Source organism: Erinaceus europaeus, chromosome 6, assembly GCF_950295315.1.
Source record: "Erinaceus europaeus chromosome 6, mEriEur2.1, whole genome shotgun sequence".
NCBI classification, from domain to species: domain Eukaryota; kingdom Metazoa; phylum Chordata; class Mammalia; order Eulipotyphla; family Erinaceidae; genus Erinaceus; species Erinaceus europaeus.
The window spans coordinates 5,210,346-5,235,271 of NC_080167.1; the positions used below are offsets into that span (position 1 = coordinate 5,210,346).

General features: G+C 52.5%; 1 protein-coding gene across 2 annotated transcripts in view; it reads left to right on the forward strand.

The window, feature by feature from the left end:
* The window catches only part of SSH1 (slingshot protein phosphatase 1), a 60,327-nt gene that overhangs the window by 10,220 nt on the left and 25,181 nt on the right, over positions 1 to 24,926 (forward strand). Inside the window, exons 3-6 of one of the 2 annotated variants that reach the window (XM_007525254.3) lie at positions 14,666 to 14,769; positions 18,460 to 18,524; positions 20,292 to 20,413; positions 22,699 to 22,767. In XM_007525254.3, coding sequence (XP_007525316.1) covers positions 14,666 to 14,769; positions 18,460 to 18,524; positions 20,292 to 20,413; positions 22,699 to 22,767 — 360 coding nt within the window. The remainder of the gene's footprint in view (positions 1 to 14,665; positions 14,770 to 18,459; positions 18,525 to 20,291; positions 20,414 to 22,698; positions 22,768 to 24,926) is intronic. The other variant, XM_060192563.1, reaches the window with a different exon arrangement.

Here is a 24,926-nt window from a genome sequence, read left to right on the forward strand (position 1 = left end):
TGCTTAACCAGGTGCGCCACCATCCGGCCCCAGTCTTTTTCTGTTTTATCTCATCTTGGTGGTAAAGTGCAAAGTGTGCACTCCCTTACACCTCTGCAATTCTCTCTCTCTCTCTCTCTCCCCCCCCCCAACCCCTTCTTCCCTCTTGTTCCTGACTTGATGTCCCCAGAGGACTGTCCTCCCCAGGCTGTGGCTGTGGCTCTACTCCCTTCCCCACAGCACCGGGACCATCATGCTCTGAGAATCTTTAAGATGCCTTTGGGGAGGGGACCTGTGTTGGGCTCCCAGCTGTGCCGACTGTCACCTCCCTTCTCCCTATGACAGGGCCCCGTGACAGCCGTGGTGTCTATTGGGTCAGATCATACACGGGGGAAGGGGGACTGTGATCAGAATTAAATTTGACAGTCACATCTGTGTCTTCTCCTGGAGCAGATGCCCCCCCCATGGACACTCCCCACACACACAACCTGCCCCCCTCCCCCTCCCCCTCCCTCTCCCTCTCCCTTTCCCTCTCTCTCTCTCTCTGTTCCAAGTCTCCCCAGGGCTGGCTCTGTAGCAGCTCACGTGAGTCCCCACATGCAAAGCAGCTGCTTCAGTGAGTGAGCCCAGGGCCCAGCCTTGTGTCACTGTTGAAGGAGCTGGTATGGGGCCAGGGAGGTAGCTCAGTGTCAGCCCCCAGCACCACTGTACTCCAGAGCTAAGCAGAGCTCCCTCTCCCTCTCCTTTTCCCTTTTTCTCCCCCTCTCCCTTTCTCTCCCTCTCTCCTATATCATAATAAATCAGTTTTGTTTGTTTTTTGCTGCCACCAGGGTTATCACTGGGGCTCGGTGCCAGCACTACGACTCCACCGGCAGCCTTTTTACTATTTTTTTAATTTATATTTTACTGGATAGGACAGAGAGAAATTGAGAGAGTTGGGGGGTAGAGTGAGAAGGCACACAGAGTTTTAAGCGCAAGGATCCGGTTTTAGTCCTCAGCTCCCCACCTGCAGGTGGGTGGCTTCACAAGTGGTGAAGCAGGTGTCAATCTTTCTCTCCTCCTCTCTATCGTCCCCTCCACTCCCCCTCTCAATTTCTCTCTGTCCTATGCAATAAAATGAAAAAAAAAAAAAAAAGCCTCCAGGAGCAGTGGATTTGTAGTGCAGGCACTGAGCCCCAGCAATAACCCTGGAGGCAAAAGAAAGAGAGAGAGGAAGACAGACAGACACCTGTAAACCTGCTTCACTGCTTGTTTCGCACTCCCCACGCACGTGGGGAGTGGGACACTTGCTCCAGGTAACACCTGCATCCAACTGGGCGCTCCACCACCTCCCCCTTCCCCCCTTTTACTTTTTAAGAAAAAATAATTCGGCTATGACAACACTGAGTAAGCATGCTTGGGTCCCTCCAAGCAACACACAGCACCCCCCTCCCACCCCCACTGTGAGCCAGCCCTCCGCCAGGGGCCTCCCCAGCCTCTGCCCTCCCAGCCCCTGCTCTGCTCTGCTCTGGCTTCCCCATCCTGGTGTCCAAATTGAGTTTTCTTCACGTGCTTTCTCACGGTGGGGCACTTGTGTGTGTGTGTGTGGGGGGGGTTGTCTCAGATGGAATGTTTTTTCCTGCATTTCCTGTACCCCCTGACCCCAGCTATTCCAGATCAGTCTTGGCTCCCCTCCCGCCCAGGTCCATCTGCCTATGGGATGTTCAGGCACAAATATCTCTGAGCACCTGCTGTGCTCATGAGAGCTGGGAATGTAGCTGCGATCAAGGCAGGCAGGAACCCCATCCTGGGGGGCGGGCGGCGGCACACACGTCACCACACGAAAGGACTGGGGTCCGCTCCTCACCTGCAGGGCGATGCAAGTACTGCAGGTGTCTCCCTGTCTCTCTCCCTCTCTATCTTCCCCACCCCTCCCAATTTCTCTGTGTCTTATCAAGTGAAAAATAGAAAGGAAAAAATAAGGTAGAAATGGCCATGAGGAGAAACGGATTCATGGTGTAGGCACAGAGCCCAAGTGAGAACCTTGGTGGCAGTGAAGGAAGGAAGGAAGGAAGGAAGGAAGGAAGGAAGGAAGGAAGGAAGGAAGGAAGGGAGGGAGGAAGATAGCCCCTCCTGCCTGACATGGGGGTGGGGTGGGGGAGAGATGACACAGTGAGAGAGACTCAAGGCCGGGTCTGGGACCCACCTGGCCAGGGGTATTCTCTGGAATTCTCCAAGTTCCATGCCAAGCTACTGTTTGGTCTCATCTCTGTGAAGATCCAGGAGGGGGCACTGTTTTTATTCCCAGTGTCTGGACAAGAAGACTGAGCCTTAGAAAGGGGGCACAGGGACTTAAAGGGAAGAGGCAGAGACAGGCTTAGATCGGGGCCTCCAGGTCCAGCAGGTGTGCCCGTCTCGTTCCCTGCCCTGTTGCGCCGCTGCTCAGTCACAGTTGACTTGTGACTGGGCTGTCTCTCTCATTCCCACACTGCATGAGTGGGTCAGGCGTGACGTGACAGCTTAGCTGTGACAGGGCAGGCCTGGCAGCGAGGGGAGGCGGGCCTTGCTGGGACCCCTCCCTCCAGCCCTTCCTGGAGCTGGCCCCCGCCTTTGGAACTCATCCTGTGCTGGGACTCCCGGTTTAGAAAATTCCCGAGACTCAGGCCCTGGATTCAGCTTCCAGAAAGGCTGCAGGAAGGAAACAGGGCTAATCAAAAGAGGATTAGCCGGGGAGGGGGAGGCCATGCTCTGAGGGCTCGGTCTCCTGCCTGGGGTGTGGGGCCCCCACCTCAGGGTCTGAGAAGGAAGGGCTGGGTACAGCCCTCCCCCCCCAACCTGTGACCTCTGACCTTGGTCTCACCCCCTGCCCTCCCCAAACGGGTACCCATGGGCTCACAGAGTGTCCCGTCCATGTGTGGGGTCCCAGCCTGCAGACTCCCCCAGACAGGGCTCCATTGTTCTGGGCAAAGGGGCTGGGCGGTGGTGCACCAGGTTAAGCGCACATAGTACGAAGCACAAGGACCCACATTAGGATCTGGGTTCCAGACCCCTGGCTTGCCACCTGCAGGGGGGTGGGAGGGACACTTGACAAGTGGTGAAGCAGGCCTGCAGGTGTCTGTCTCTCTCCCTCACTATCTCCCCATCTCTCTCATTTTCTCTCTGTCCTACCCAATAAAATGGAAAAAAATGGCCGCTAGGAGCAGTGGATTCGCAGCGTGGGCCCCAGGCCCCAGCGATAACCCTGGAGGCAAAAAAAATAGAAGGTGGGTGACAGCGACTCCAGCCACCCTACCTGGGCTGCTCCTATCATCACAGAAGGCCTACTCAGGGAACAGTGAGGCCTGGCCACCCCCCTCAAGTCCCCCCCAACCCCAAGCTGCACTGTCACCTGGGAAGTCTCTTGTCTCACATGCTTTATTTTCACAGGTTCCTTGAATGATTACTTTTTTTCTATTATTGCTGGGGCTCAGAGCCCGCACGACTAATCCATCACCCCCCACATGGCCATTGTTTCTGTTTTTGTTTGGTCTGTTGACTTTGAGATTCAAATTGTGGCATTTGGCCAGCTGTCTCCCTCGTGCTGGCTTCTGTGCCCCCTGACCTGTCCACACCTCCCTCTTGGCACTTCCTTGCTTGTAATGCTCATGGGCAGGTGACTATTTAAAATGGCTATGGGGTAGATAGTCAGTGGAATACTACTTAGCCATTAAAAAGACGAGGCTGTGTTGTTTGGGACTAAATAGATGAAACTAGAGGTGTTGGTGCTCAGTGAGAAGTGAAAGACAGCTTCTGGAGGATTTCACTCATGTGGAATATGGATAACTAAAAAGAACAGATTTGCAAAAAAGATGACAGTAGTAATCAAACTCATTTTTTAAAAAGTTTTTTTTTATTTATTTCATTTTAATGAGAGAGATATAGAGAAAAGCAGAGACAGAGAGACCAGACTGCTTAACTCTGGCTGATGGTGGTGCTGGGGATTGAACCTGGGACCTCAGAGCCTCAGGCATGAGAGTCTTGCAGAACGATGATGATGACTCTGCGCACTAGGGCAGTTATCAGCAGGAAGGGTGTGATGGCATGAGAGCTTGGTGGTGGGTGAGGTGCACTGTATACAAACTTAAATCCACTGATGAGAAACCATCCTGGAATAAAGCAAAAGGTACTTCGGTGCGAGAGAGCACGAGAGTGCCACTCTGGCCAGCATAGCAGCAGGCTCCAGCCTCGGACCCCATGCTTGCAAGTCCTGCGCTCTACCAATGCAGGCTCTGCGTGGCTCCCAGCCTACTGGGCTTCACATCTGATTAAAATGCAGTCAGCTGGCTAGTATAGTCCACTGGCCCATGGGCCATACTTGGGGTGTCCAGCAGGGGGTGGGGGACGTGTCCACTTCCCTGGACACAGCTGCCCTGTGGGGACATTGAACGCATGTGGAGCCCCAGGGAAGTCTCCCAGCTATAGGGGGGAGGAGGAGGGTGAGATCTGGGGGCCTGGAAGGTCCTCACACCAGAGGACCCTCACTCGGCCCTCACACCGGAGACTGCTGTGAGATCCCACGGGCCAGGAAACACTTCTCAGAATCTCTGAGTGGTTTCAAGCGCGTTTCCTTGCCTATTCCTTGCCTGTTATTTCTGGCCACCCTGTGGCCCAGCTTCCCCACACAGTGCAGCCTTTATATCTCCCCGCCTCACTCTGGGGTCTTGGGTCCTGGTGTCCGGGATGGAAGGAAAGGACAGCAGGGACTCCAGCAGTAGATTCCCTGTGTCACCTGCCGGCCTCTTCCTCGGAAAGGCTGCCTGCCTCCTTGAGCTCGCCCCTCGCCGTGGTCTGCAGGGAGCAGCGTGCCTGCCTGTCTGGAATGGTCTGGAATGGTCTGGAATGCTGTGGACATTCCTGCTCTCTGAGCAAAGCCCACGCCTGCTGGCCAAGCAATACCAGCCCGGTGGTGAAGAGGCCCTGCCAGCCACTCCCGCCTGCGATGGGTGCCCAGCCTTCCCATCCGCCTTTTTTGCTCCCATGGCTATCGCTGGGGCTTAGTACCTGCGCTACAAATCCACTGCTCCTAGGGGCCATGTTTTCCCATTTTACTGGACTGGACAGAGAAATTGAGAGGGAGGGGAGGGGAGATAGAGATAGAGAGACCTGGAGACCTGCTTCGGGGGACTCGAACCTGGATCCTTGCACGGGTCCTTGCACTTTGAGGCTGGTTCTCTCTGCTGGTCTTCCTTCCCGGTGAGGACCCTCACATGCACAAGGAGCACAGGGACTAGACCCCAGAAGCAGGGGCCATCAGACCAACACGGCTCATCCTCTCAAACTTCCAACATGCACCAGACTCCCCAAGGAGAGGACAGGTGTGGTTCCCGAGTGTCCCCGAGCCAGTTCCTCCCTTCCTGCTCCTGTCTGGTGGAGGAGATAATGAGGCCCCTGCAGCCCAGGTGAGGCTGGCACACAGGTGCTTCACCCTCCGCACACCCTGTTCAGCTCAGAAGGGCCAGGTGATGCGTCTAGTCCCCCGACTGTGACAGTAACCAAGGGCAGGGTGGTGGCTGTGGTGGTATCCCCCAAGCCTCTGCCAGTCCCCAGGACTGATGGGAGAACCCCAATGCCCACCCAGCTAGTCTTCCTCAAACTTTTTTTTTTTTTTCCCCAGAGCACTGTTCAGCTCTGGCTTATGGTGATGCGGGGGATTGAACCTGGGACTTTGGAGCCTCGGGCATGAAAGTCTCTGCAGAACCATTATACTGTCTGCCCTGTCCCACCCAGTCTTCTTTTCCTGAGCTTCTGCCCTAGGCTCAGCCTCCCCTCCCTCCTGCCACAAGATGCTACCACACACTGAGACAGGACACTGAAGCCCCACCCCTGTCCTGAGCTCTCAGCTGGCCAGGCGTGGGCAGAGGGGCCATAAGGAGTCCGCCTCTCTCTGGGTGGGCAGGAGCAGCCTGCTGATGGTGCATGAGGCAGATCTGGGTTCCTGTGCCATCTTGCCAGGCTGCAGATTCCTGGGCCTGCTGCACATATTAGAATTCCAGAGGACCCAGGTTCAAGCCCCCAGTCCCCACCTGCTGAGAGGAAGCTTTGAGAGCAGCGAAGCTAGGTCTGTAGGTGTGTCTCTGTTTCCCTCCCTTCGCAATTTCTCTCTGTTTCTGTCCAATAAATAAACATCAAAAATATAGCTTAAAAATGTCATGGGGGTGTAGTCTGGGTGGTAGCACAGCAGGTTAAGCTCAGGGGACACAACGCACAAGGACCGGCTAAGGATTCTGGTTTGAGTCCCCAGCTCCCCACCTGCAGGGGGGGTCGCTTCACGGGTGGTGAAGCAGGTCTGCAGGTGTCTGTCTTTCTCTCCCCTTCTCTGTCTTCCCCTCCTCTCTCCATTTCTCTCTGTCCTATCCAACAACAATGACAGCAATAATAACAACAACAATAATAAAAGCAACAGCAGTACACAACAAGGGCAACAAAAAAAAAGGGGGGGGGAAAATGGCCTCCAGGAGCAGTGGATTCCTAGTGCAGGCACCGAGCCCCAGTGATAACCATGGAGGCAAAGAGAAGAAAAGAAAAGAAAGGAAAAGAAAAGAAATGTTATGGGGATAAGGAAAGATGGCTAGAGGGCTCTAAAGTCCAATTCCATCAAGACTATGAGAAGAGGAAAAGAGAAGGGACGGAGACTTGGAAGTAGTAAGAGGTGTGTAAACAGGTGTGCCTTAGAAAAGAAGGCAGGACCATGGGCGGGGAGGGGTGCATATATATTTCTAAAAATAATAGTCCATATCTGTGGTCTTGGGAGAACTACTGCACTTTCCAATGGAGGGAATGAGGACTTGGAACTCAGGTGGTGGGAAAGGTACGGAATTATACTCCTGAGGCGGGGTAGATAGCATCATGGTTATGCAAAGAAATTCTCCTGTCCGAGGCTCCAAAGTCCCAAGTTCAGTCTCCTGCACCACCATAAGCCAGAGCTGAGCAGTGCTCTAGAGAAGAAGGAGGAAGAAAAAAAAAAAAAAAAAGGAAAATGGAGACAGAATTATACTCCTGTTTTATAATTTTGTAAGTCAATATTGAATCACTAATAAAAAAATCTAAAAAAAAAAAAAGTCAAGGGGCTGGGTGGTGGCGCATCGGGTCGAGCACACATGTTGCAATGCTCAAGGACCCAGGTTTTAGCTCCTGGTCCCCACCTGCAGGGGGAAAGCTTTGCAGATAGTGAAGCAGGGCTGCAGGTGTCTCTCTATCTCTCTCCCTCTCTACCACTTCCATTCCCTCTCCGTTTCTGTCTCTAGCCAATAAATAAATAAAGATAGTAAAAAAATTATTTTAAAAAGCCATGGGCAACACATGAATTTTTCTTAAAAAAAAAAAAATAAGAACAGCTCATGCACGCCACGTGGTCCTTTGAGAAGGACTAGCCGACGTCAGCCGGGGGCTAACTGCAGGCCTGTCGTAAACTGCCCCACCTTAGCAGGATCCGCTTCATAGGGTCCTCCCCATGCTGCACTCCCTGACCCCCCCTCCCCTCATAAAAAGAGTGGAAGAAAGAAATGAGAAAGAAACAACCTAATGAGTTTGGGGGTCCATTGTCAGGCTCTCAGGAGCCCGGGGTCACAAGGACCCCAGCCTGCCTCACCTCTGCCCTAACCGCAGGTGTGTTTACCAGGGTCCCGTGTCACACCTGTGGGTGCCCCCCTGCAGCCCCCCTCAGGTCTACCCACTCCAGTCACAGCCAGGTAGCCTGGGGGCTTTGCTTTGAGAATCCAGGGAACTGAGCAGATACTCACCTTTGGATGAATGGGCAACAAACAGAGAGAAAGAGAAACCCTCCACTCGGTGTGGAGCAGGCGGCCAGCTGTCCCCCGCCCATTGCTGAAACTCGCCCACCACCCGCTCCTCCGGCCTCGGCCGTGGGAGGAAAGTGATTAGAGGAACTTCAGCTGCTCTGCGGCTTCTGAATGGCCGTCTTTCATCCAGACCCGCAGGACAAGGGCCTTTTTCAACCCAAATATCAGGGGAAGACAAGAAGGCCACAAGGACCATTTGCTCTCTGGGTGGGGACAGTGTGATGGGGGGGGGGGCTGCGGAGGGGGTCCTCCTCCCCGCCTGTCGATTTTCCGGAGAGGGTCCGAAGGAAGGCAGGAGCCGGGGCCCAGCCGGAGATGCGGACCATGAACCTCTACTACATCTCTGGCTTCCGCTTCCCTCGCCCACTGCCCTGCCACTTTCACGCCACCCGGGCTGCCATCGCGGCCGAGTACGTACCCCACCCCTGTCCTTTCTGGAGAACTCTGCTCTTTAGACTCGGGGGTTTGTGGGGATGGGGGTGGGATGGGGGCTTTGAGAAGTCTCGATCAAGGTTTTCACTGCTCTTTTTTTTTTTTTTAAATTTTTTTTAATGTTTATTCCCTTTTGTTGCCCTTGTATTATTGTTGTAGTTATTATTGTTGTTATCGACAGAGAAATGGAGAGAGGAGGGGAAGACAGAGAGGGGAGAGAAAGACAGACACCTGCAGACCTGCTTCACCGCCTGTGCAGCGACTCCCCTGCAGGTGGGGAGCCAGGGGACTCAAACCGGGATCCTTACGCCGGTCCTTGTGCTTTGCGCCACGTGCACTTAACCCGCTGCGCTACCGCCTGACTCCCGTTTTCGCTGCTCTTAAGGGTCTTGTAGCAACACCAACCTTGTGTGTCTGTACACATGGCCAGAATAGCAAGTGCAAACAAATTCTTGCCCAGGAGCCTGGGGTTGGGGGAGGCCAAGGGCTGAACTAGGGGAATAGTCACCCTGCAAGATCTCCCTCCCTCCCATTCTTTCTGCCCAGGGCTGTCTTTTCCAGACAGAAGGAACAAGACACACACAGCGAGGGAAAGACTGCAGCACCAAAGCTTCCTCTAGTGTGTCGGGCCAGGTTTGAACCTGGGTCCTGTTTGTGACCGACCGTACAGTCGCATTGTCCACAGGAGCTATTTTATTGGTCCCCATCAAGATATTTCTTAAGGGGGCTGGGTGGCGGTGCACCAGGTTAAGCACACATTGTACAAAGCGTAAGGAACCGAGCAAGGATCTGGGTTCGAGCCCCCGGCTCCCCACCTGCAGGGGAGTCACTTCACAAGCTGTGAAGCAGATCTGCAGGTGTCTCTCTTTCTCTCTCCCTCTCTATCTTCCCCTGCTCTCTAAATTTCTCTCTCTCTCTTCCATCTAATAAAAAGGAAAAATGGCCACCAGGAGCAGTGGATTTTAGCACCGAGCCCCAGAAAGATAACCCTGGAGGCAAAAAGAAAAAAAACAAAAAGTTGTTTCTTAAGGGGTAGGAGGTCATTCAGCCCTGCAGTGTGTGAGGCCCTGAGTTTGAGCCCTGACACCTCAGGGGAGCACTGTTGATGGATAGCGGGATAACTCCCTAGCAGGTGGAGCAGTTCTGTGGTCATTCCTTCTTTCTAAAAGAACAGACAAAATCAAGAGGCAAAGATAGGGAGGTCACTTCACAATGGACGAGATCCTGGGGTCATTTCCCAGTGCCACATTAAAAAATCTTTTTTTTTTTTTAAATCCTTTTAAAAGCAACTACAACAGGCTCCTCAGTCAGTGTTTGCTCTCTGATCAGCCTGGCTGCTCTCAAGCCTGCTGTCAGCGTTTGGGAGATGCCTGTTTTGCCCCAGCATATGGCTTGGTCAGTGGGTCTGCATTTTTTTGCTCCTGGCAACAAAGACTTCCTCAGCGTGTACCTCCAAACGCTGATAAATCGGGGTACTGTGCCTCCCTGTGCTATAAGGTCGGATGGGGGACCTCGTTAAGCTCTGGAAGTGAGAAATGGAGTGGGCGTTGATGGGGGGGTGACCAGGGAGGTCCAGGGCCCCAGTGAGCCCAGAGCAGGGGAATGGGGTTCATAAAAAGCCCCTGTATCTCCTTCTCATCATCCCTGTGACTGGCCAGGCCCTGTGGCCTCTTGTCCCTAAGAGTCATCGCATGTGGTTTTCCCCGCTGCCTTTCCCTGTCCCCATCGGCTCCCAGGCCCCCTGGGCGTCCTCTTTTCAGAAAGTACCTGAGAGTAACAGCAGGGACAGCCACATGGCCTGCTGACCCGTGGCCTGGGGAGACTGAGTCCTTCCCAGCCTCAGGGAAGTTGGGGATGACTGGGCTTGTCAACCATCACAGGACAGAACCAGCTTATTCTTCTGCATTGTTCCCTTTAAAAAAATTTTTTTTTTTCCAAAGGAAACATAAGGGAAGTCAAGGGGAATTTTGGCCCCTGGTTTCCATCAAAGGAAGGTCAGTGTTCATAGCTGACTTTTTTTCCAGAATACTAGAGTATCTGGTCAGTGTGCACTTTTTTTTTTTTCTTGTTTTCTTTTCCTTTCTCCCTTTCTTCTTCCTTCCTCCCTCCCCCCCTCCCTCCCTCCTTCCTTCCTCCCTCCTTCCTTCCTCCCTCCTTCCTTCCTCCCTCCCTCCCTCCCTCCCTCCCTCCTTCCTTCCTCCCTCCCTCCCTCCCTCCTTCCTTCCTCCCTCCCTCCTTCCCTCCTTCCCTCCCTTCCCCCCCCCCTCTCTCTCTCTCTCTCTTTCTTTCTTTCTTTCTATTTCTCTTTTCTTAAACTCCTGAACAAAAGACGTTGGCCTTGCCCAGCAGAGGGTTCCCTGGCCTCCTGATGGACGGCGGAGCCTTGCTTTCAGTCCCCTGAATGTCCCAGCCTCCTGGGCTCCTTCTTTGGAATTGAGAGGAAAATAATTAGTGAGTAAACCAGCTGTGTCTGTCTCCCAATTTTGGGAAACAAAGTTGGCTGTGAGATTTGAAGCCGGAGTGTGGGGTGCGAGAGAACGGGGCAGGTTTGAGGGGTAGAAGAGACTGTGGCCTACTAAAACAAGAGTCTGTGTTTGGAATCGCCCAGATGGGCAAGGCAGAACTCCACGCCTCCCATGGGTGAGAGGGAGAGGGAGAGGGAGAGAGAGACACCAGCCGCTTCTCCTGTTCTGACTATTTATAATCCCAGGCTCCTCAGCGCTCAGAGCCTACAGCACAACTGAAGGCAGAACAGATGACTTGGCACAAGACTTGTGATCCTGAGCAAAACGTTGGTTTTATAAAGTCTGTGAACCTAGCCACTGTTTGGTGGTAGAGCATCTAGAACAAGAGAGACAAAACTAAGCCTTATTATTTGGTATCGGTCCAGACAGTGTAGACAGCAGGAATATTCAACCAGGAGATTCAGTATCATAAAAGAGAGACATTTCTCTGACTCCTAGGGCTGCTGGCTTCACTGCGAGTTTGTGCAGTTTGTTCCAGGAAAGCTGAGTTTTTCTCTCCAGGGCCGGAAATGTTGACTGGTAACATGAGACGTCAAGGGCAGAGCTTGTCTGACTTTTTTTTTTTTAATATTTATTTATTTCCTTTTGTTGCCCTTGTTTTATTGTTGTAGTTATTGTTGCTGTTGGATAGGACAGAGAGAAATGGAGAGAGGAGGGGAAGACAGATGGGGGAGAGAAAGACAGACACCTGCAGACCTGCTTCACCGCCTGTGAAGCGACTCCCCTGCAGGTGGGGAGCCTGGGGCTCAAACTGGGATCCTTACGCCAGTCCTTGCACTTTGCACCACCTGTGCTTAACCTGCTATGCTACCGTCCGACTCCCCTTATCTGACTTTTTATATTGAGGAAGACATCCTCAGAACACGTGTGCTCTTCTGGGTGTGCTACCACAACCAGCCCCTATAGAAGATATTCTTGGGGCGGGGGAGACAGCATAATGGTTATGCAAAGAGATTCTCATGCCTGAGGCTCCAAAGTCCCAGGTTCAATCCCATATACCACCATAAGCCAGAGCTGGTTTAAAAAAAAAAAATCCATATATATATATATATATATAATATATATATATATATATATATATATATATATATATATATATATTGTCTCCAGGGTTATTACTGGGGCTCAGTGCCTGCACTACAAATCCACTGCTCCTGGAGGCTATTTTTCCTGTTTGTTGCCATTGTTGTTTATTGTTGTTGTTATTGCTCTTGATGTTGGACAGGATAGAGAGAAATTGAGAGAGGAGGGGGAGAGAAAGATAGACACCTATAGACCTGCTTTACTGCTTGAGAAGTGACCTCCTCCCCACCGCAGGTAGAGAGCCAGGGGCTCGAACTGGGATCCTTATGCCAGTCCTTGTGCTTTGTGCCGTGTGCGTTTAACCCACTGCACTACCACCCGGCCCTCAGTATCCTTGTATTTCTAATATATATCTGATATATATATATATATGTCTAACATATATATGTTTATAATATATATGTATATATGATAACACACACACATGCATGTCTGTTTATTTTTGTGAGAAAGAGAAAGTCAGCTCAGTACTCAACTAACTCAAGTATAGAGTGGTGCCAGGAATTGAACCTGGGGACTCAGGCAGCCAAGTCCACTGGGTCTAAAACTGAGCTATCTCACTAGCAAGAAGTATTGTGTGTTGTTTTTTTAGCATCCAGATACTGTATATGGTAAATGTCCACACAGGAGAGGACTAGTCATTTCTGTTGCTTCCTATAACTAACTTAAACTCTGGTTTCCCCTTTTACACAACGAATCAACATGAACCTGTCTCTCATGATGGCATGTGGTAGTGTATTTTACTTGTCTTTTCAAATCAACCAAAGACTAATCACTTTTGAAGTATTCAGTGTAGGAAATTTGGGTGAGCTGAGTGCTGACACAGTGGCACAGCCCCGGACTTGCACACACGAGGTCCTGTGTTCCGTCCACAGTAACACCTATGCTGGAGCAGTACTCTGCTTTCTCTCTCTTTTTTAATATTTCATTTAATTAATTAACTCATTTATTTATTAGATAGAGACAGAAAGAAATTAAGGGTTACTGCTGGGGCTCAGTGCCTGCACTATGAATCCACTGTTGCTGGCGGCCATTTCTCGTTTTTATTGGTTGGAACAGAGAGAAATTGAGAGGGAGGGGGAGATAGAGAGAGAGAGAGACAGAGAGACACCTGCAGCCCTGCTTTACCACTTGTGAAGCTTTCCCTCTGCAGGTGGGCTCCGGGGGCTTGAACGTAGGTCCTTGCACACGGGTCTGTCTTTCTTTCATTAGAAAACTTGAGAGGCGCTAAGAAACGTGAAGAAGCTACAGCTCGGGTGGCTGGGCAATGGTGCGCCTGCTCAGGCACATTTATTACCAGGCTCAAGGATCCAGGTTCCAGCCTTCACTCCACACCTGCAGGGGGGACGATTCATGAGCGGTGAAGCAGGTCTGCAGGTGTCTCTCTTTCTCCCACTCTATCTTCCCTTCCTCTCTCAATTTCTCTCTGTTCTAGCAAATAAAATGGGGGGGTGAGCTAGACCTAAGTGGCCCAGCCCCCCCCCCAAAAAAAAAAAACCTACTAGGCATTGTGAAGTGTTTTGTGACTGAGAGTTGATGGTCTTTTTTTTTTTTTGGTTATTGCTGAGGCTTGGTGCCGGCATTACACATCCACTTCTCCTAGTGGGCATTTTTATTGTATAGGACAGAGGAAAATTGAGAGAGATGGGGAAGACAGAGAGGGAGAGAGGAAGACAGACACCTGCAGACCTGCTTCACTGCTTGTGAGGCGACCCCCCCCCCATAGGTTGGGAGCCAGGGACTTGAACATAGATTCTTGTGCAGGTTCTTACGCTTAGTACTATGTGAGCTTAACCAGGTGTGCCACCACCCGGCCCCCTCTCTCTTCCTTTCTTTCTTGACAGTTCTGATCTCTGCATAAGGAAATCATGAAAGTGAGCGGTTTTTATCTGTCTGTTTGTTTTTTATTCCCTTTTTGTTGCCTTTGTTGTTTTTATTGTAGTTATTTTTGATGTTGTCATTGTTGGATAGGACAGAGAGAAATGGAGAGAGGAGGGGAAGACAGAGAGGGGGAGAGAAAGACAGACACCTGCAGACCTGCTTCACCGCTTGGGAAGCGACTCCCCTGCAGGTGGGGAGCCGGGGGCTCGAACCGGGATCCTTATGCAGGTCCTTGTGCTTTGCGCAACATGTGCTTAACCTGCTGTGCTACCCATTGACTCCCAAGTGAGCGTTTTTCAAATGTAGTTTTTAAAAAAACACTTTTTTCCCCAAGGCTGACGATCAATGTTGCTTGTTAGAGGGACACAGAGATGCTTCTGCCTGAGAAATTCGTGGGGTCGGCCTGAGGTTTCCCCCGGCAGGCACGAGTTGCAGAGACAAGCTTGAGAAAGCTGGGTGGCAGCTCAAACAGAGTGAACGTCCACTCTACCCCCCCACACACACACACACACACACATCCAGGGAAGGCCCCAGGAAGCAGGGGGGCAGCCAGAGGCTGGCAGGGTAGCCTTAATCAGAGATCAAAGGTAAGGGCGGGAAGTCAGCTGGATTGAATGACCGCTCCTAATCTCAGAGCCAGGCTGTATTTTTAGAAGATGCTGTATTGCCCTCGGGTCCCGTTAGGGTCCCGTTAGCCATATCCCACAGGGAGGGGTGGGGAGGCCCGGCAGAGCCCATTGGGAGCCAGGGCGTCTTGGCAGAAGCAGACTTTTCACCGGGAGGCTCACCAGCCAGCTCAGAGTAAAGAGTACAAATGCTCTGAAATTTCTTGTGGAACTTGTCTCATCCCACTCAGGGTCAGGGGGGCCCTGTGTGCTCTCCAGTGTCCTCCCCAGATTTCCTGCCCGGAAGTCCAGCCTAACGGCACTCTGGTTCCCTCCTCCGCAGCTTGAGCGAGAGCTTTTTCATGGTGAAAGGAGCCGCCCTCTTCCTGCAGCAGGGAAGCAGCCCGCAAGGCCCACGCAGCCTCCAGCAGCCCCACAAGCATGCAGGTACGTGGCCCGTCTCATGCTGGACCCGGACCGGTGCTCCGGGGCATCCGCTGAACCTTCCTCCCAGCGTGGGGGGCGGAGGGAGAGCCGGTTTTCCAGGCCAGAGAAACAGCAGGCCTGGGGCCCCTGGACATGGCCCCCAGCCGTGCCATTCAGGATCGAGGGAGACGGAGAGGAGAGACACCAGAGCACTGCTCCACCATCCCTGGAGCTGCCCTGGCGCCAGTTGTAGTCTCCCTGCGGTGCCGGGGCTCACGTCCATGGCATACACTGTGCCGGTGAGCCCTCCCTGCCCTCGCTGCAGACTTTTTTTACTGCTGCCAGATTTATTGTTGGGGCTCAGTACTACTCCCAGCAGCCATTTTTCCTTTTTTCTTTCCATTTCTTATTGGATAGGACAGAGAGAAATTAAGAGAGGAGGAGAGATAAGAGGGAGAAAGAGCAACGCCTCTAGACCTGCTTCTTTTTTCTTTTTTAAAATTGTATATATATTTGCCTCCAGGGTTATCACTGGGGCTCGGTGCCAGCACTACGAATCCACTGTTCCTGGAGGCTATTTTCTCCATTTTGTTGCCCTTGTTGTTGCCCTTCTTGTAGTTGTTATAGCCATTGTTGTTGTTGGATAGGACAGAGAGAAATGGAGAGAGGAGGGGAAGACAGAGGGGGAGAGAAAGACAGACATCTGCAGACCTGCTTCACCGCCTGTGAAGCGACTCCCCTGCAGGTGCGGAGCTGGGGCCTTGAACTGAGATCCTTACGCCAGTCCTTGCGCTTTGCACCATGTGTACTTAACCCACTGCATACCACCCAGCCTCCAATTTTTAAATTTTTTTTATATTTATTTTCCCTTTTGTTGCCCTTGTTTTTTTTTTTATTGTTGTAGTTATTATTGTTATTGATGTCGTCGTTGTTGGATAGGACAGAGAGAGGAGGGAAAGACAGAGAGGGGGAGAGAAAGACAGACACCTGCAGACCTGCTTCACCACTTGTGAAACGACCCCCCTGCAGGTGGGGAGCCGGCGGCTCAAACTGGGATCCTTACACCGGTCCTTGAGCTTCGCACCACATGCGCTTAACCCGCTGTGCTACCGCCCAACTCCCAATTTTTAAATTTTTCACCAGAGCCCTGCTCAGCTCTGGCTAATGGTGGTGATGGATATTGAACCTGGGACTTCAGAACCCCAGGCATATGAGTCTCTCCACATAACCATTATGCTATCTACTTCTGCCAGAGCTGCTTCACTACATGTGAAGGTAGCCCCCTGCACGTGGGAGCAGGGGCTCAAACCTAGGCCCTTGCCCATGGTAACATCTGTGCTCCAGGTATGCCACTGCCCAGCCCCCTCCCCCCACTGGAGATATTTGGGTCGCCATGTGACTATGCTTCAGATGGCATAGAATTTAATTTAAAGATTTTAAGTATTTTATTTATTTATTGGATAGAGACAGAGAGAAATTGAGAGGAGGAGGGGGAGACCAAGAGGGAGAGAGACAGATACCTGCAGCCCTGCTTCATGCTTATGAAACTTTTTCCTACAGGTGGGGACTGGGGACTTGAACCCAGATCCTTGCACACTGTAATGTGAGCACTTAATTAGGTGTGCCACCACCTGCTTCCCCATTTTTTTTTTTTTTTGTTGTTAAAGTTTTACTTTATTTTATAAGAGGCAGAGAAAGGCGAGAGCTAGAGGCCAGAGCACTGCTCAGCTCTCACATATGCGGTGCCAGGGACTGTACCTGGGGCTCCAGGCATCACACCCTGAGCTCTGATGCTGAGCTGTCTCCCCAGCCCCTGAGATGGAATTTAAGATGCGTGCAGGTAACCTCACTAGCACTTTAGTGTGAGCTCAGGGAAGTAAATACAGAGCCCTGAGCCTACATGGGGGGGGGGGGGGGATGCTGGTTGAGTGTCGGTTGAGTGTATATGGTTACCATGCGCAAGAACCTAGGTTCAAGCCCCCGCCTCCACCAGCAGGGGGAAGCTTCACGAACTATGAAACAGGTCTGCATGTGTCTCTCTTTCTCTCTGCCTCCCTCTCCCCTCTCAGTTTCTCTCTGTCCTATCAGATAAAATAGAAAGGAAAAAAAAAAAGGAAAAAAATGGCCACCAAGAGTGATGGATTCGTACTACTGACACCAAGCTCCAGTGATAACCTTGGCAACTAAAAATACAATAAAATGGGTGCCGGGCGGTGGCACAGTGGGTTAAGCGCACGTGGCACAAGCTCAAGGACCAGTGTAAGGATTCTGGTTCGAGCCCCCGGCTCCCCACCTGCAGGGGAGTCGCTTCACAGGCGGTGAAGCAGGTCTGCAGGTGTCTGTCTTTCTCTCCCCCTTCTGTCTTCCCCTCCTCTCTCCATTTCTCTCTCTCCTATCCAACAATGACGACATCAATAACAACAACAATAATAACCACAACAATAAAACAACAAGGGCAACAAAAGAGGGAGGAAGCAAAAAAAATACAATAAAATAAAATATGAAAAGAGGGTCAGGTGGTGGGGCACTTGGTTAAGCACCATTCATAAGGTGCTTAACCATTCATAAGGACATAACCATTCATAAGGACCCAGGTTCGAGCCCCTGCAGTGGGAAAGGTATGCAAATAGTGAAGCAGTCCTGTAGGTGTCTCTCTTTCTCTCTCCCTCATTAACTCTCCTGCCCTCTCAATTTCTCTCTGTTCTAATGAATAAAATAGAAAGAAAAAAAAAAGAAAGAAAAGGAAAAAATGGATGCTAGAGTAGGGCAGGCACTGAGTCCTGGCGATAACCCTGGAGGAAAAAAGAAATACAAAAACCCTGAGCCAAGGAGCCAGGAGAGAGTTTACCTGATAGAGTGCACAGCTTTCATGAGTGAGGCCCTGGGTTTGTGCCCCAGGCACCACATGGGAGCATCGTATTGCACCAGAGGAACACCATGCATGATAGAGTAGAGCTGAGGTGTCCCTCTTTTTTTTTCCCCACTAAGTAAAGAAAAATGGGAAGAAGCCACCGTTGGAGGCCGTTGTCCGGTCTCAAGCACAGGCAGGGCTGCCGGGACAGTGACCCTGAGGCCAGGCTGGCCGGAATCTGAGAAGTCAGGACAGGCCTGCCAGCTTGGTGTCTCCCAGGAAGGTGGATCTCAGACATGGCCGGATCACGCTCAGTGTCGCCCCTAGGGCTGGCACAGGCCGGTGTGTCCGATCCTTCCGTCTGAGAGTTACCACCAAGCTCATGGGACAAACCGCCAGTCACCTCGCAGAGCTGACCACAAAGAAGGGCCCACACCCCAGCGCCCAAGGTTGGGCACCCCTGCCCTGACTTACCCTGGGTACTTAGTGGGTTGAGTGTGTGACTTACCCTGGGTACTTAGTGGATTGAGTGCCTGGACTAAGGGTGTCTCTGCTGGCAAGGCCACATCCCCCAAACGTGCCCTCTGAAAGTGTCTGCCCGTGTGCAAAGGGCTCCCCCGCACGGGCCTGTCAGACACGGGGGCTGTTTCTGCTCTGGATGGTGGCGGGGTGCCGGGTCAGCCCAGCGTCGCTGCAGGGGTGGGTGGCCAGGCAGAGCTGGTGGGGCGCAGACTCCTGGTTCGATCCCCGCCACCGCATGTGTCAGGATGATGCTCTGGAGTCTCCATCCTGTGACCCTCTGCGCCTCCCATGAGACGTTTTCAGTCAGTGAACGGACGCTTTCTCGCTGCTCCCCACAGGTGACCTGCCTCAGCACCTGCAAGTGATGATCAACCTTCTGCGTTGTGAGGACAGAATCCGGCTGGTGAGGGGAGAGGGACACCTGTCAGGGTCTGGCTCCACACTGGGGTGTCAGTGAACGCGTGGGCCATGGGCCGGAGGTGGCGGGTGGCGCAGGGCTCTGACATTATTGTCACTTGTCCCTGACAGTCCACAAAAGTCAGAGCCGGCCCACAAGTCCAGAGACAGGCTGCCCTGGGCTCTGATCAGCTGGACTCTGCCTTCTCTGGGTTTCTATCTGGTCACTCTTTCAGCAAACCTGGGGTCTTCTCTGAGCCGGGACCATCCCCCAGGTGCTAGGGCTCTGTTGGGCTGTCGGGGAAGTCATGAGGGTTTTGGCAAAGAATAGCATAGAAAGAGGGGGCCAGGCAGTGGTGCAACTGGTTAAGCGCACATGTTATTACCATGTGGAAGGAACTGGGTTTGAGCCCCCTCTCCCCACCTGCAGGGGATAGCTTCACAAGTGATGAAGCAGGTCTGCAGGTGTCTTTCTCTCCCCCCCCCCCCAGTTTCTCTCTGTCCTATCAAGTATAATAGAAAGAAAAAAAGGGGGGAGTTCTCAGGGAGTGGTGGATTTGTAATGCTGGCACTGAACTCCAGCAATAACCCTGGTGGCAAGGGGGGGTGCGGGGTGCACCTGGTTGAAGGCACACATTACAGTGCACAAGGACCTGGGTTTGAGCCCCTGGTCCCCACCTGCAGGGGGAAAGCTTTGCAAATGGTGAAGCAGGGCTGCAGGTGTCTCTCTCCCTCTCTATCAACCCCGTCCTCTCAAGTTCTGACTGCCTCTGTCCAATAAATAAAGATGATCAAAAAAATTAAAAAAAAAAAAAAAACATGACCAGTAACCTAATAAATGAGACAGGACTTTAGCCCTACAACAGTGAACCTCTCTCGTCATAATAACGGACGGACCAAGGGCCCTCTGCTTGTGCAGCAGCGCCAAGCTGCCTCTTAGGCCCAGTATTTTTCTGTGAGAGAGACACGGAGAAAGCGAGACCAAAGCGTCACGGCTGCACATCCACCTGGTCACAAGAATCCAACCCAGAGCTTGGTGTGTGTGTAGGACAGCCCCCAGTGTGTGTAGTACAGCCCCCAGTGTGTGTAGTACAGCCCCCAGTGTGTGTAGGACAGCCCCCAGTGTGTGTAGGACAGCCCCCAGTGTGTGTAGGACAGCCCCCAGTGTGTGTAGTACAGCCCAGCCCAGTGTGTGTAGTACAGCCCAGCCCAGTGTGTGTAGTACAGCCCAGCCCAGTGTGTGTAGTACAGCCCAGCCCAGTGTGTGTAGTACAGCCCAGCCCAGTGTGTGTAGTACAGCCCAGCCCAGTGTGTGTAGTACAGCCCAGCCCAGTGTGTGTAGTACAGCCCAGCCCAGTGTGTGTAGTACAGCCCAGCCCAGTGTGTGTAGTACAGCCCAGCCCAGTGTGTGTAGTACAGCCCAGCCCAGTGTGTGTAGTACAGCCCAGCCCAGTGTGTGTAGTACAGCCCCCAGTGTGTGTAGTACAGCCCCCAGTGTGTGTAGTACAGCCCCCAGCCCAGTCTCCTCTCCGGTCTCCACCATCTGTGGAGCTCCTCCCCTCGCCTTGCCCCATCGCCATCCATGGTGCTGGGGCTTGAACCCAGGGCCTGGTGCTCTGTAAAGTGTGTGCTCTACCCACCGAGCCATCCTGGCTTCTCATCTCCCACCCTGAGTCATCATGGGGAAAGCAGCAGGCAGAAGGCTGGGTCGTGGCTGGGTGGGTGTGTGTGGAGGGGACCTCTTGGGCCAGCCGCTGATGCCCTGTCCTCCCAGGCCGTGCGCCTAGAGAGCGCCTGGGCAGAGCGCGTCCGCTACATGGTGGTGGTGGACAGCAGTGGCCGTCAGGACACGGAGGAGAGCATCCTGCTGGGAGTGGACTTTTCCAGTAAGGAAAGGTGAGTCGACAGGAAGACTACACAAAGAGGGGGTCAGCTGGCCTCTGGAGCCAGGAAAGCTTCCTGGAAGAGGTGACCTGAGGACAGGGAGTATGTGTGGGGGGCGGGGCGGGCAGACAGTGTGTGTGCAGCACCCCCTCCAGGATGATCCTGCCCACAGTCTCCGCATTCAGAGGTTGTGAGAAAGATCTGGGATTTCTCAGTCTGGGTCTGGAAGATTCCAGAGTGGGGTATATCCTAGGAGGTGGGCCCCAAAGAGCCCCCTTGGGGACCAGCGGACTGGACACTTATGTACAAGTGTCACCAGTGAGGTGCTTTAGAATGTTCAGCGGGGAAGCAATTACAGAAGCCAGACCTTCCACCTTCTGCACCCCACAACGACCCTGGGTCCATGCTCCCAGAGGGATAGAGAGTGGGAAAGCTATCAGGGGAGGGGGTGGGATATGGAAATTGGGTGGTGGGAATTGTGTGGAGTTGTACCCCTCCTACCCTATGGTTTTGTTAATTTATCCTTTCTTAAATAAAAAATAAATTAAAAAAAAAAAAGAAATGGGCAGGGCCTCAGCCTCCTCTCCCCTTCCCCTCCCCCTCTACCCCCCCACCCCCAGTGCTGGGTTATGAGCACAGAGCCTTGCACCTGTACGGTACTGCTGCGACTCGGAGCCTGCCAGACTCCAGGACTCCAACATTCCTGGTGGCCTTTCCTTCTTTCTCTCTCTCTCTTTCTTTCTTTCTTTCTTTTTTTTTTTTTTTTTTTTTTTTACCAGAGCACTATTGAGCTCTGGTTTATGGTGGTGCAGGGGATTGAACCTGGGACTTTGGAGCCTCGGGCATGAGAGTCTCTTTGCAGAACCATTATGCTATCTACCCTCCGCCCACCTTTGCTTTTTTCTGGATTTTCTTTGTTGTTTTAATAGAGGGTGAGAGAGACAGAGATAAGAGAGTTACATACTTGCAGCCCTGCTTCACCACTCATGAAGCTTTCCCCTGAAGATGGAGACTTGGGGCTTGAACCTGGGTCCTTGTACATGGTAACGTATTTGGTCTACCAGGTATGCCACCACTTAGCCTCCAGGCCCCCCCCCCCCCATCCTTTTTTTAAAATTCTGTACTAATTTTTTTTTTTTCCACCAGGATTTGTTGCTAGGGCGCGGTACCAATACTGCTTTTTTTTTTTTAACGTTATTTATTTATTTATTTATTTTCCCTTTTGTCACCCTTGTTATTTATTGTTGTTATAGTTATTATTGTTGTTATTGATGTTGTCTTTGTTAGATAGGACAGAGAGAAATGGAGAGAGGAGGGGAAGACAGAGAGGGGGAGAGAAAGATAGACACCTACAGGCCTGCTTCACCGCTTGAGAAGTGACTCCCCTGCCGGTGGGGAGCCGGGGGCTCGAACCAGGATTCTTATGACAGTCCTTACGCTTCATGCCACGAGCACTTAACCCACTGCGCTACCACCCAACTCCTGGTACCAGCACTACTAATCCACCGTTCCAGGTGGCCTTTTAAAACTTTTTTCTATTTTTTATTGGGTAGGACAGAGAGAGATTAAGAGAGGAGGGAGAGATAGAGAGGGAGAGAGAAAGAGAGACACCTGCAGACCTGCTTCACCACTGTGAAGCCTCCCCTCTGCAGGTGGGTAGCAGGGGCTCAAACCAGGATCCTTGTGCATGAGAACATGTTTGTTTAAGTGGATGAGCCACTACCCAGTCCAAAAAAAAAAAAAAGCCTGTGTGTCTTTAGCAGTGTGGTGGGCTGGGAGAGACACCACAGCACCCTCTACCCTCCATGAGCTCTGTTGGTGCTGCCAAGTAGTAATGGAGACCCACTCAGGGTCTGAATGCCCCCATCCCCCTTCCCTCTCCTGGACTCCTGCCTCTGGGTCTCTCCAATGGGGACCAACTCCCTGGGCTCTGACAGAGCCCCCCTCCCCTCAGCAGCCTCACCGGGATGGGCAGAAGGGACCAGAAAATCATTCGGATGTGAGGGTGACACAGTCCTCTGCCCCTGCCCTGCCCGGGCTTGCCCATTACAGGTCCCAGTGGTCCCTTGCCAGAAGTGTGCCAGCTGTTGGTGACCTCAGTCCCTGCTGCAGCACGTAGGGGGGGACGGCCAGGCGCCCCTCGTCCCAAGAGTCACAGCTGACATTTCATCCCCACTGAAGTGCTGGAGTCCAGGCGCCCCATGGCTGTCTCTGGACACCACCCGGAGCTCCCTCTCTCGGGCCAGTGGGAACTCAGGGGACCCTAACCTGTGTGTGTGCTCTCTCCCCACCGGCAGTAAAAGCTGCACCATTGGAATGGTCCTCCGGCTGTGGAGCGACACCAAGATCCACTTGGACGGAGACGGGTAAGGGCGCAGCTGCAGAGGAGACCCAGAGACATGGGTGGTGCGGGGCTGCTGGGTCAGTGTCTGTTGGCACCAGAAAGTGAGGACACCCGCCAGGCCCAGCCCAGAGACGGCGCAGCAGCTGCTCACAGACTTACATGCCAGAGGCCCCAGGCTCAGCTCCCGGCACTGCCTCATGGCAGGGCTGAATGCTGTCTCCCCAACGGCCCCCCCAAAACAAGTCTTTGCCCCAGGAGGTGGTGCAGTGGATAAAGCGTTGGACTCTCAAGTGTAAAGTCATGAGTTGAATCCCTAGCATATGCCAGAGTGACGCTCTGGATCTCTCTCTCTTTCTAACAAATTTTTTAAAAAATTAAATGAATCTGTTTTTAAATGATCAAAGGACTGTAGAGACTGTCCAGCCTTGTGTGCAGCCTGGGCTTGAGCCCCAACTCTATATGGAAAGTGTCACAGCACTGGGGGGAGGTCTGGTGCTGTCTGTCTGCCTCTCTCTTTCTCTCTCTCTCTCTCTCCATCTGTTGGAACGGAAAAGTGTCCTGAAATGGTGAAATCACACATGTGAGGCCCCAGATCCACAAAGAATAGAAATAAATGAAAATTTGTATATATAATTTTTTAATATTTATTTCCCCTTGTTGTTTTATCATTGTTGTGGTTATTGTTGTTAATTGATGTCGTTGTCGTTGTTAGACAGGACAGAGAGAAATGGAGAGAAGAGGGGAAGACAGAGGGGGAGAGAAAGACAGACACCTGCAGACCTGCTTCACCGCCTGTGAAGCGACTCCCCTGCAGGTGGGGAGCCGGGGGCTCGAACCGGGATCCTTATGCCAGTCCCTGTGCTTTGCACCATGTGCACTTAACCTGCTGCGCTACCGCCTGACTCCCATAAATGAAAATTTTAAGTGATAGAGAAGAAGGAAATTTGCCCCCAGTGCACTCCCCGGGGAGGGACCTTCTGGACCTCCTAGCAGGACCCTGGGCCCTGGTACAGGAGACCCTGTGCTGTGCGACGTTGCAGCCCGCCCGCAGCCTGCTGATTCCCAGCATCCCATTAATCCCTGCTGTGCTGTTCCTCACGTGCCCTGGGGGCCCATTCCCGGGAGGTTCATAGAGGACAAGGACAAGACAGAGCAGGAGTGGGTTCGGTGCTGGGGTGCAGGGAAAGACTAACAGCTCCAGCAGCGTGTCCACGGCCACTCCAGGGGCTGCAGATGAGGGGTGGGACAGGCATGGGGGGGAAGGGGGCTTCCAGGTCCCCGTGTATCTGTGTGTGTGTGTGTGTGTGTGTGTGTGTGTGTGTGTGTGTGTGTGTGTGTGTGTGTGAGTGTGTGTGTGTGTGTGCGCGCGCGCGCCTCCTCCCTCGGGCAGGCTGCATAAGGACTCAGATTCAAGTCCCTGGTCCCCACCTGCAGGGGGAAAGCTTTGCAAGTGCTGAAGAAGGTCTGCAGCTGTCTCTCTGTCTCTCTCCCTCTCTATCTCCTCCTCCTCTCTGGACATCTGGCCGTCTCTATGAAATAAATAAATGAAGACAATTTAAAAAATTTGAAAGAGGGAGTTGGGCGGCAGCGCAGCGGGTTAAGCGCAGGTGGCGCTAAGCACAAGGACCAGAGGAAGGATCCCGGTTCGAGCCCCCGGCTCCCCACCTGCAGGGGGAGTCACTTCACAGGCGGTGAAGCAGGTCTGCAGGTGTCTGTCTTTCTCTCCCCCTCTCTGTCTTCCCCTCCTCTCTCCATTTCTCTCTGTCCTATCCAGCAACAATAACAACAATAATAACTACAACAATAAAAAAAAAAAAAAGGGCAACAAAAAGAATAAATAAATAAAATAAATTTTAAAAAAATTTGAAAGAAGAACTAGATGAAGTGTGAGGCAGGAGTTGGCGGGCAGCTAGAACAGTTACTCAAGTGTCAGTTGCTGTCACTGTCTTGCTCCTTTTAAGAACAAGGTCTGTTTCCTTTTATTGGGGAGTGGGGGGAAGACACAAGTTCACAGAAGTGCCGGGGACTGAACCTGGGCCCTGGAACACAAGGCATGAGCACCCTCTGCCATCCCTGGCACTCCTGATGCCCTTGGCTGGGTTAGGGGCCTGGTGGTGGTCTCAGTGCTGAGTTAGAAGCCCACCCTCCAGTCCTGAGGGCTGCTGTTTCGCACATGCCCTC